This window comes from Octodon degus, unplaced genomic scaffold (assembly GCF_000260255.1).
Source record: "Octodon degus isolate 3935 unplaced genomic scaffold, OctDeg1.0 scaffold00107, whole genome shotgun sequence".
Classification (NCBI taxonomy): domain Eukaryota; kingdom Metazoa; phylum Chordata; class Mammalia; order Rodentia; family Octodontidae; genus Octodon; species Octodon degus.
The window spans coordinates 7,639,173-7,649,689 of NW_004524683.1; the positions used below are offsets into that span (position 1 = coordinate 7,639,173).

A 10,517-nucleotide genomic window follows, 5' to 3' on the forward strand; every position below is an offset into this window, starting at 1 on the left:
CCCTGTGCTTTGCCAAGCTTGTTCCAAGTAGGTGCTTTAGACCACTGAGACATCTCACCAGCCCCAAAATTCATGTTTCTGAAGATACTGTCATTTGCAGATTGAGATGGCCGCTGAATTCTCAGCAGTCTCATTCCATAACTGCTTGACCCTTTTCCCTTTCTCCCCACCTCTCCCTCCTATTCTTCCTCCCTCTCTCCATCTTTCTGCCTTACCCCTGCCAGTGCCTCCATATCTGGGACCTGGATGTGCGCGGCAACCACAAGGGCCTATGGAGATTATTTCGGAAGAAGAACCACTTCCTGGTGGTGGGGGTCCCAGCCTCTCCCTACTCGTGAGGACCTTTTGTTGTCCTGGGAGATGGGAGCTAGTGGGGCTAGGGATGTAGCCTAGGATCTATTCCCTGTGTGTAATTGTCCTGTATCTTCCAGAGTGAAGAAGCCACCATCCATCATCCCGATATACCTGGAGCCACCTCCAAAGGAGGAGGGAGCCCCAGGAGCTGCAGAACAGACATGAGACCTCCTTTGGAAGTCTGCAGGGCTGGGTACTGTGTACCCCCAGGCAGGCTAGCCCTTCACCCAATCCTGTAGGATTTTGTAGATGCTGGTAGGGGCCGGGGCTGGGACTGATTTGTTTTTAACATGAGACTTAATTACTAACTCTAAGGGGAAGGTTCCCCCTGCTCTATCACCCTGCTTTCTGAGTTTAAGATCTATTTATTTACTTCCATGTTGGAGAAGGGCAGGAGAATACCTAGGAATCTTTGGGATTCCTGGGCAGCAGATCGTGCCCCTTTTGTACACCCCCTCCTACAGCCCTGGCTCAGAATCTAATCTATTTATTGACTGTCTTGAGGGCCTTGGAAATAGGCCTAGCTGGAGGGCCTTGATTCCTTTCTGGGCTGGAATGCTGGCCTGAGGGTGGGGCTGGCTCTTACTCAGGAAACTGCTGTGCCCAACCCATGGACAGGCCCAGCTGGGACCCATGCGCTGACACAGACTCACTCAGAGACCCCTACACACTGGACCAGGCCTCCTTTCAGCCTCCTCTTTGTCCAGATTTCCAAAGCTGGATAAGGTGGTCATTGATTAAAAAAAAGGAGAAAATCTCTGGTGATGTGTCTCATGATTGTAAACTTCTGTGGGGAGCGGGATGGGAAGCAGGAGGGAGAGAATCATGATGGATGCTTTTTTCCTTTCTCAGGGGATTTTCCATTTGGGGCCATTTGGCCACCAGGGAATGCCCAAGTCTTAAGCTTCAGTTTTTCCCCCAGGCTCCACCCTAGCAAGGCTGATTTTAGCCCCACCCCAAGTTCCTTTTTGGGCTGGGCTGCTGCTGTGAGGGGTTGAACTCCAAGCCCACCCTATGAGGCTTCCTCACTGTTTAACTACTGGTAGGTCCTGTCTTGTCTGGACCGCAGATGGAGAGCAGGGGAGAACAGAAGGGCTCCTCAGCGGGGAGTGAGGATGGGAGAGCAGGTGAACATAGGGGTAGGAAGTGGCTGGGACAGTGTGTGCAGGCACTGGGTCTGTGGAGATGACTTTTGGCAAGGGGGTGGGGCTGAGCTGCAGGTGTAGGACTAAGGGTGTTTGTGGCCCTTGAGTCACTTTGTATGCAGAATGCCATATTTGGGCACTTTTTTTTTGTTTATCATTTTATATATTTGGTACAGGGTCTCACTACGCAGCTTGAACTCATAGTGATCCTCCTGTTTCCAGCCGCACACAGATTTGATCACCAGCTCAGTGTGCCCCAGGGGCAGGGCCAGTGCAGCATGCTGGACCTGGGATCCAACCCCCGTTCCTTGCCCTTGTCAAAGCAGGCACTTAGTTCACAGAGCTATTTCACCAGCCCTCTGGGCATTTTTCTAAAGCAGAGGTCCGGAGTTTTCATCAGCTCACATAGCCATAGATGCAAAAAAGCATAGGAATATCTGAGTTAAATATTGACCAGAAAGTGGAAGGGATTGTCCAGAGGTAAGACAGTCCAAGAAAGGAGACCATGAGATTGAAAGGCTATGTGGACTTAGAATCAGGATCTGAGTGTAGAATACCAGTTGAGAAAGGGTCTCTTGAGTACAGAGCTTTGGCTAGAAAGGCAAGAACTTACTAGAATTTCTGCCCCAATGTCTGTTCATTGTTTTTGCTATCCCAGCCGGTGCCTGGAGCTCAGCTTGGCAAAGGCATCAGTGGTGTATGGCTTGGATGTGTCTCACCTTACTGATGCCTTTGGTGTTTGTTGGCACTAGAGATAAGTGTTTGAGGTAGCAAAATACCCAAGTTGAAAATCAGCTTATGTTGAGGTGGAAGCCCGCCCTGGGCAAACAAATTCCTTGCAGCTTCCATACTCACATTTGGAGGGTAGTGTGTGAGGCACAGTGGTGGCAGGGCTGAAGTGGCCAGTTCGTCAACCTGCCTAGCCCCCTAGCTGGCTGTTTGACCTCAAAACTGGATCTCAGACTGGCCCTGACCAGGAAGACAGATACAGTGGCCCAAGAGGAGCAAGGAAGGGCCGGCCAAATAGCTCAGCAGATTATAGTGCCTGCAAGCAGGTACAGGGGCCAGCAGTTCTATCCCGGGGCTTGACGTGCGGTAGAGGATGCCATAGAGTGTGCTGACACTGCAATTGAGACTGGGTGTGGTGGTGCGCGTCTGTAATCCCAGCTCTTGGGAGGCTGTAAACAGGTGGATCACTACAAGTCTCATCTAGTAGTGAGACCCTGAAACACCCTGTAGACCCCTAAAATACAGGAAAAAAAAAAAAAAAGACTGGTTCACCAGGCTGGGCTTTGTCTGGAGCAGGTCATATGACTTCCTGCTATAGCCTTTCTCATTAGTCACTCCTAAGTGACTAGGTGGTTTGACAGTGTTTAGTTCTACCCCAGGGACATTCTGGTCAGGTACTCCTTTGAGTAGAACTGTCACAATGGCCAGGACTAAACCAGAATCTAGACTCAGTTGGGTCTCAATCTGGTCTTCTCTAAAGGGTTGAACTCTGGCAAATCGCTTGACTTTTCTGAGCCCTGGTTTCCTAATCTGAAACATAGCAATAATTAAGACAAAAGAGATTATTCTTTAGAGTACTGGACAGGCCAATGCCAAAGAATAATTCTAAGATCCTGGAAGTAGGGGCTTTGCGTAAGTTGTCAAGGGTAGGTACCACAAACCTTCTGATGGGGGCCCTTTCCTGTTGCTGATTCTGTTCTCCCTGACTCAGGCACAAGCTTGTTATTTTCATAGCTTTCTGGTCCAGTGCTCCCACCTAGGAGGGGGAATTTTCAAGCCAAAGTTTCCTCCATGCTCTTAGAAGGCTGGCTGTGCTAGCAATTACTTCCTTGGTGCCCTCTGGACCGCCCCTTCCTAGGCCTGCAAATCCCCATCCCCCTTCCCTTTGCCTGACTTCTAAGGGTTTTTTTTTTTTTTTTTTGTCACCAGCCCCACAGGAAATCCAAGGGCAGTTTAGGCAAGCTGAACCCCTCTCCCCATGGATACAGAGTCCAAATAGAAACTTTTTATTAGTTTATAAGATCTGAAGTGCTTTCTATACATCTGCCTTGTGGCTCTGCTGATTTTTGACTCTGCTCATGATATAAATTGCCTTTCTTTCATTTCCAGCAGAGTACTGGGATCATCAAGAGCCCCCCTTGGCCTAGTAGGGTGTCAGGGGTTGAAGAAACAAATGAAAGGATGGCCAGAAGAACTGGCTTCATTAGAGCTTCTGGATCGGGTGTGCCTCAACCCCACCAGTAGAAGGAAGAGTCAGGCACAGCCTAAATGGTTTGGTCGTTACTCAGCGCCAAGACAGGAGCAACAAGGACAGGTCCATTGCAGCCCAATGACACTGTGGGGTCTCATCCCCACCATGCTCATTGTTTCTCGGTCCAGGGTGCTTCTTCCCAGTTCCCATATGGCAGCAGTAGTGGCAGAGGCAGAAGCAGACTTATTTCAGATTGCAGTACAGATACAAGGATACAATCATGGCAGCGAGCTGCAGGGCAGAGAAAGATGAGGGGACATGATTGGAATCCTCTGGTGTTTTTTGTTTTGTTTTGTTTTGCGGAATCGGGTATTGAACTCAGACCCTTGTGCTTGCCAGGGAAGCACTTATTCCACTGAGCCATCTCCCCGACCCCCATCCTCTGGTTTGATGATAGAACATGTGCTTAGTATGTGCAAGGCCCTGAGTTCGATGCCTAGCACCAAAAAAGAAGTCTGTGTCATGGGCCAGGAAAATAGCTCAGAGGCATAAGCACCTGCCTAGCAAGAGCAAGGTCCTCAGTTCAACCTTGGTACCCCACCAAAAATAATTTTTTGGGGGAGAGGCTAGTTTAGGCTGCCTTAAGAGCCGGTCTGGTAGGGCTTGTGGAGCTGCAGATTGACCCGTGGTCCCCTGCACCTGACTATGTTTGCCCAACTGGTGCTTTAAATAACTGAGCTAAGGGGGCCAGGGAGATGGCTCAGTAGAATAAGCGCTTGCCCGGCAAGCTCAAGGGCCTGAGTTCAATCCCTTGTTCCACCAGGAGAAAAAAAAAAAAAAAAGGTCTGTTGGGGCTGGGGAGATGGTTCAATGGAATAAGCACTTTGCTGGCAAGCACAAAGGTCTGAGTTTAATCCCTGGTTCCGCACAAAAACAAAAACTGAGCTAATTGGCAAGCCCCCCCCCCCCAAAAAAAAAGTCTGTCCTCCCTAAAGGCCTCAGAGATGAGTCTAGAAGCCCAGGTATGGTGGCAATTGATACCCCTGTCTCAACCTTCCTGTTAGCTTACCTCCAAGGCCCCAATTCCAGCTGCCACACCACCCACTATGACTGCGTTGGCTCGGACGTTATGCACAAGTTGTTTGAAGCAACCCTTGGAAGGAGAGGAGACAACATTTATAGTGGGCAGCTGTCCTACCCTCATCTGCACACTCTTAAGGCCATTAAAGTGGTCCCCACCCTTTTATACCAGTTCACACCTGTATGCTATTCTGCTCAGCCATCTGTGTGTCACAGGAGATTGTGCTGTTGATGCAACAAAGTGGAGGGAAGGCTCCATGCTCTCTGAAGTAGGGTGACCCCTCAAAATCTGTGTAGTTATTGAAGCCACAGCACTTGAGCTGGAGACAGGTGGAATGAGTGGTCAGTAGGGCCTTGCTTCTTTTTCTCTACCCTCAAATCCCCCCAGCCCAACTTACCCCTTCCATGGTGGAGTTCCACACTTGGGTGAAGTCCTTCTTGGAGCCATAATCTTTTTTTATGGTAGACACTGCCAGTGTTGACAGGAATTCCTCAGCCTGGGTGGGGTAGGTCAGTGTTCAGGGACTGGTAGGCAAGGTGATCTTTCCCAGGCCACAGCCCACTTCCAGGCTTTGCCCAGTCTTCCCTCCTTGTCCCATCCCAGGCGCTCACCATTGTGGAATACACCAGAGCAACCACAGCAGCTGCAACTTCAGCAATGAAGATGATGAGGAGAATGAAGAAGAACTAAGTGGAAAATAGGGGTCTGGTTTTAGGGAAAGATGGTTTCCTAAGTTCTCCTTTCCCTAGCCCACCCACCCTCCCTACAAATGAGGCAGGGAGCCCCTTGGCTGAGACTCCTCAGAGTCCAACGCAGTGTTTTGGGATCCCCAGGGTTTGGTGTCAAAGGCAAGGGGACCCGTGGTCATGGGCCTGTGGAGCTGGGTCTGACACACCATCATGAGCGCACACTTGTTCTCAGAGAGAGCTCCATAGCAGCCCAGGAAACCGAGAACAAAGAGCACAGCACCAGCCGCGATGAGGAAGTAGCCCACGTTGACAAACTGCACAGCAGTGGACGACAGCGGCCCAAAGATCTTCACGAAGGATGGCCCATCAACTGACACCCAGATTCCCACAGCCAACAGGGCCGCACCACACAGCTGGGAACAGAGAAGTGAGGCAGGCTTTGAAATATTGCTGACCAGCCCCTCCCCGTCATCCACTTAACCCAGGAAGATGGGAACTAAGAAACTTCCTGTGCTCCTTGGCTGGGAAATTTAACAATGTGTTGCACAGGGAGGGAAATACACTTTAGTGTCAAAAGGATGACAGGACTGGGGAGATAGCTCAGTAGAGTAAGTGGCTGCCTGGCAAGTGCAGGGTCCTGAGTTCTATCCCTGGTACTGAAAAAAAAAAGAAAGAAAGAAAGAAAGAAAGAAAGAAAGAAAGAAAGAAAGAAAGAAAGAAAGAAAGAAAGAGAAAGAAAGAAGAAAGAAAGAAAGAAAGAAAGAGAAAGAAAGAAAGAAAGAAAGAAAGAAAGAAAGAAAGAAAGAAAGAAAGAAAGAAAAGAAGGATAACAGTTGGGATACTTCCAGCCAGCACTAGGCTCACACCTGACCAAATATGAGATCAGGGTTTTTAGAAATATCCTCAGGGTAGAAAGAAGGACAAGACTGTCCCTGGCTGTTGCCAGGATCCCAACACATGGCTGGGAGTAAAAATGGCAGGTGAAGCGCTAGCAGTGTGCCACTTCCTTTCTAGACTATAGCTGCCTAGAACACCTCTGTTCTCTGACAGGTAGAAATGGGTGGTGATTTTGAGCAGCACAAAATCACCATAATAACCAAGGCAGGGCTGAGGCATACACTTGCTGCCAACCTTGAAGAGGGCAGATGTTGAGAAGGTTTGCTCACCTTGAGCCCCAGCTGGCTCTGCTTTGAGAGCACATGCCAAGCCACCTGTTCCTCATCCGCCTAGACCTCCTTCCCTCACAAAAGGAAACTGAGGCAACAGTGGGAACACAGCTGGAGATGCTCTTAAATGTTCATGTGCTCAACTCTAATCCTCAGAGGGAATCCTGAAGTTCTGATGGGGCTAGGCTCTACCCAGTTTCCACAGCTCTTAGGGAAAGGCCCTGCTGACCCAGGGCTTCAGTGGATAAATCAGCCTAAAACCAACTTGGTGCCCAGTTTCCACTTTCCAGTTATAGAAACTCATGTTGGAATTGGGAGGATGGTAGGAGACTGTGGCTGGATCTCAGGTACATTGTTTGCCTAAGAACCAAAAGCTGGGCTTGTAGCTTGCAGGGTCAAATTTCAAGGAGGCTGCCATTTGCCCTGCCCTGCTCTGGAGAGCTTGGGTAGGCCTGGGCGACAGAGGCAAACAGGATTTGCCTTTAACCCCTTCAGGCCAGAGTCCTTGTCTGTTTATATTTCTGGAATCCCCTTGCTCCCTACAAACACATGAATAAAAGTTAGTTTCTTGCAGCCTAAGGAAGCCAAAAGTACAGATCACACTGGAGTAAGAGTGTACTCATCCTAGCCTGATCACCCCAAACCATACCCCAAATCAGTTTACATACCACATCCCTATTCCTCACCTTCTAATCACTAACTCACTGAATATGGCTCCAGTGTGCTAAACCCAGTGATCACTTCAAGGGTCTTATCTCCTGGATCTCTCTGCCATCTTGCTCCCCTTTTCCTTCTCCTTTGCTGCTCCTTTCCCATCTCCTTCATGGTAGTTGGTTTTTGTTGTTGTTAGTCCCTAATAATCTAAGTTTCCCAGATTTACCTTTCCCGAGTGCAGTCACACACTCCCATGGCCAGCTCCAATCTGAACTGCACCTCCACTAGTTAGCTGGCTGCCTGTGGGATACTCCTTACAACCCCGTGTTACACACGCCAGAGATATGGGAATCACCTTCAACACCTCTGGCTCCCTCATCCCTTCTTCTATCCCTCAGCCACCATCCTAGCACTTTGTCACTTGTATAGTTTGTCCCTTTCTCCTTATCTCTACCACTATCTCCAGGGTTAATGCCTCATTGGGTGCTTCTCAAACACACCCTATGCCGTCTGTTCCTGGTTTTCTGAACAATATCAAATTTCACTACCTCTAGATCTTTACACATGCTTTATAGCTTCCCCACCCAATGCAAATTCACAGCTTCAGGTATTTCCTCCAGGAAGTAGTCTCTGGCCAGGCAGGGTTTAAACCCCTCCTGTGGGCTCCCTTAACCCTCTGTTGAAATCAGCCATACTATATCACAATTGCTCTCTCTGCTTGGCTTTCTGGACCTGAGACCCTGGAAAGCAGAGAATGTCTTGCTTACCTGCTACCCCAGCACCTAACACAGGGTCCTAATCAATGGATGTTTCTGTTTTGAGGTTTGTAGGAACAGAATCTAGGGCTTTACAAATGTTAGGTAGGTCAGGTACATTCCCAGCCCCATCAATAAATGGATGTTGAATGAATAAGGGGTGCCTCAGGGGTGTCTGAGGCAGAGTCTTTGCTCTAATGAGACACAGGCCCTCTCTTTTGTTTTTTTTTCTTTCTTTCTTTCTTTCTTTCTTTCTTTCTTTCTTTCTTTCTTTCTTTCTTTCTTTCTTTTTTTTTTTTTACAGAACCGGGGATTGAACTCAGACCCTTGCGCTTGCCAGGAAAGTGCTTATTCTACTGAGATATCTCCCCTGCCTGGCCCTGTCTTTTCAACCCCTTTCATACAGAGGGCCACTAAATTGCCTTTACATACACTAGATGAACTTAAATAAGCCCTTTCCTGAAATACCTATAAAAAGGAGAATCATTCCTGTTAGCTGGTCCCTCCTTTAAGCCTGGACTAAAACTTCCCAGAAGGAAAGGAATGCCTGAACTAAAGCTTCTCAACTCCACTCCCCACTGTGGTAACCTCATTACTACTAGGACCAGAAATCAGCATTTGGGGAGACCGTTGAGTCCCACTCTGAGGGGAAACTTGAAGAGCACAATCTGGGCATAGTGGGCATCTATTCCTCAGCTCAGACTCTGTGCCTATAGGGAGCCCCACCGATAACACACTCTTTCTACTTACAAAGATGACCATGTTGAAGATGATCGTCACGGTCTTAATGAAGCTGAAGCACTGCATGATGGCTCCTGGGAGGCAGACCTGTGAGAGTTAGAGGCTTGGGTCTTCTGCCATATCTGGGCTGGCCTCACCAGGTCCCATATCCTGGACCCATATTTCACCAACTTTCCCTTACACCTAGACTCTGACACTGAAAGGCTTTCCTCAGTTTCCACCCTGACACTTGTATCCATGCTACTCTCAGACCCTCTACCTGCATCTGACTCTGAGATCCTAACACCCCAGTTCAGGCACGGGCAGCACAAGCCTTACTCCTATATTACAGATCCCTCCATGCCCTTTCCTGGCATCTGTACATCCTGGGCTCCTCCCCAGACCAGCTCCAGCAGGTCAGGACCCTCCCCATGGTCCTCCCAATTCCTCAGACCTTTTCCAGACCTTTATACCATTTCATAGGATACCCTGTCTTCAGTCATCACCTGCTCAGGGTTCTTGGCAGCAAGTTTGGAGAGGGATCTGCTGGGGCACAACAGCTCACAGGAGGTGCTGCTCCGGAGTCACGCAGAGGAGCCGGTTGGCACTGTACACCACTGCTCACCTGCAGGTGGGGAAGGCTCTTAAAGCCTCCTTCTGCCCGCCCCTGGGCCCCACCCATGGCAGGGCAGCCTCCCCTCGTCCCTGCTGCCCCCTGCTGCCTGAAGATGGATTCCTGCCATCACAGAGCAACAGGCCTGGGCCTGGAGATGTCACCTATAAGGTTTTGTCTTTCTGATCTGAAAGAGGAAAAGTGTGGGACTAAGGCAAGTGGTGCCCAGAACTTCCTTGTGTCCTTCACACACCAGTGCACATATGTTTCTCCCCTCCATCTGCTGCTACACTACAATTTATGGACCCTTCCTGCTCACCGGCACACACATCTGCCAGGCTGCCTTCCATGTTTACACATCACATACACAGTCCCATACATAAACATCTACTGGTGCTTCTGCTACTACTGATATGTACATGCGTGTATGCGCATGCACACACACACACAAACACACGCACACATGCACACACATTTTTCAAGAAAATATCCAGGGTTTGGCTGCTTTTGCTCTCTTCTGAGTAGTTAATGGTTTCTAGTCCTCTTCCTTCCACGAACCCCAGGTTTCCCCCTTTTTCTGCTCCCTTAGCCTTTTCTCCTCTTATTCCTCTCTACATTTTTCTCGCTTCCTTACCCCTCCACTCTTCCCCTACCACTCAAGGTACACCCCTTTCCTTTCTGCCAGCAGGGGGCACCATAGTTCCACAAAGGAGTTGCCCCAGTTCCGGAGCTTGGCGCTCTCCATTCCCACTAACCTGTGGGGGCCGCCTGACTTCCCAGGCTGCCACTGGTGAGAGGGGCCTTGGGAAAGTCCTGGCTGTAAACTTCTGTAGACAGGTCTCGAACTCTAGTTCTATAATTTCTTAGCTGTGTGCCTGTAGGAGGCATTTCTTCTTTTTTTTTCGGCAGAACCGGGAATTGAACTCAGGCCCTTGTGCTTGCCAGGGAAGCACTTATTCCACTAAGCCATCTCCCCGGCCCCTTTTTTTTTCTTATGGAAAAGTTTTTTATATTAATTTTATTAAGAAATATCATTGAAGGGCCCAGTAGAATAAAAGAAATATCACTGAGACAGTTTCAAAACAGGTTAGTAGGACAGTTACAATAATTAATACATTGCATATTGTTGTCTTTATAGTT

The 10,517-nt window shown here is 49.0% G+C and overlaps 2 protein-coding genes across 5 annotated transcripts in view; one reads left to right on the forward strand and one right to left on the reverse strand.

Annotated features, from left to right (window-relative positions):
• The window catches only part of Pomgnt1 (protein O-linked mannose N-acetylglucosaminyltransferase 1 (beta 1,2-)), a 16,991-nt gene extending 15,875 nt beyond the window's left edge, over nt 1–1,116 (forward strand). For 2 of the 4 annotated variants that reach the window (XM_023724234.1, XM_023724235.1), the window contains 2 exons: nt 225–334; nt 432–1,113. In XM_023724234.1, the coding sequence (XP_023580002.1) occupies nt 225–334; nt 432–519 (198 nt within the window). In that variant the 3' untranslated portion in view covers nt 520–1,113. Of the gene's footprint in view, nt 1–224; nt 335–431 lie in introns of all 4 variants that reach the window. The other 2 variants (XM_004639177.1, XM_023724236.1) reach the window with 2 other exon arrangements.
• Nucleotides 1,117–3,491: 2,375 nt separating this feature from the next.
• Tspan1 (tetraspanin 1) lies at nt 3,492–9,387 on the reverse strand. The gene is made up of 8 exons (XM_004639180.2): nt 9,271–9,387; nt 8,795–8,872; nt 5,676–5,882; nt 5,392–5,466; nt 5,178–5,276; nt 4,959–5,099; nt 4,769–4,852; nt 3,492–3,990 (listed from the first exon to the last, which is right to left on the reverse strand). The coding sequence occupies exons 2-8, from the start codon at nt 8,849–8,851 to the stop codon at nt 3,943–3,945; spliced, it is 711 nt and encodes a 236-aa protein (XP_004639237.1). The 5' UTR covers nt 8,852–8,872; nt 9,271–9,387; the 3' UTR covers nt 3,492–3,942.
• Nucleotides 9,388–10,517: the final 1,130 nt, after the last annotated feature.

What these genes read in the sequence shown, in the direction of transcription:
- Tspan1 (XM_004639180.2), bottom strand. Translation starts at nt 8,851, where the DNA reads ATGCAGTGCTTCAGCTTCATTAAGACCGTGACGATCATCTTCAACATG. An exon ending in GGAACTCCACCATGGAAGGG is followed by an intron (nt 5,100 to 5,177) that starts GTAAGTTGGGCT and finishes ACCTGTCTCCAG; the next exon opens with CTCAAGTGCTGTGGCTTCAA. An exon ending in CTGAGCAGAATAGCATACAG is followed by an intron (nt 4,853 to 4,958) that starts GTGTGAACTGGT and finishes TCTCCTTCCAAG; the next exon opens with GGTTGCTTCAAACAACTTGT.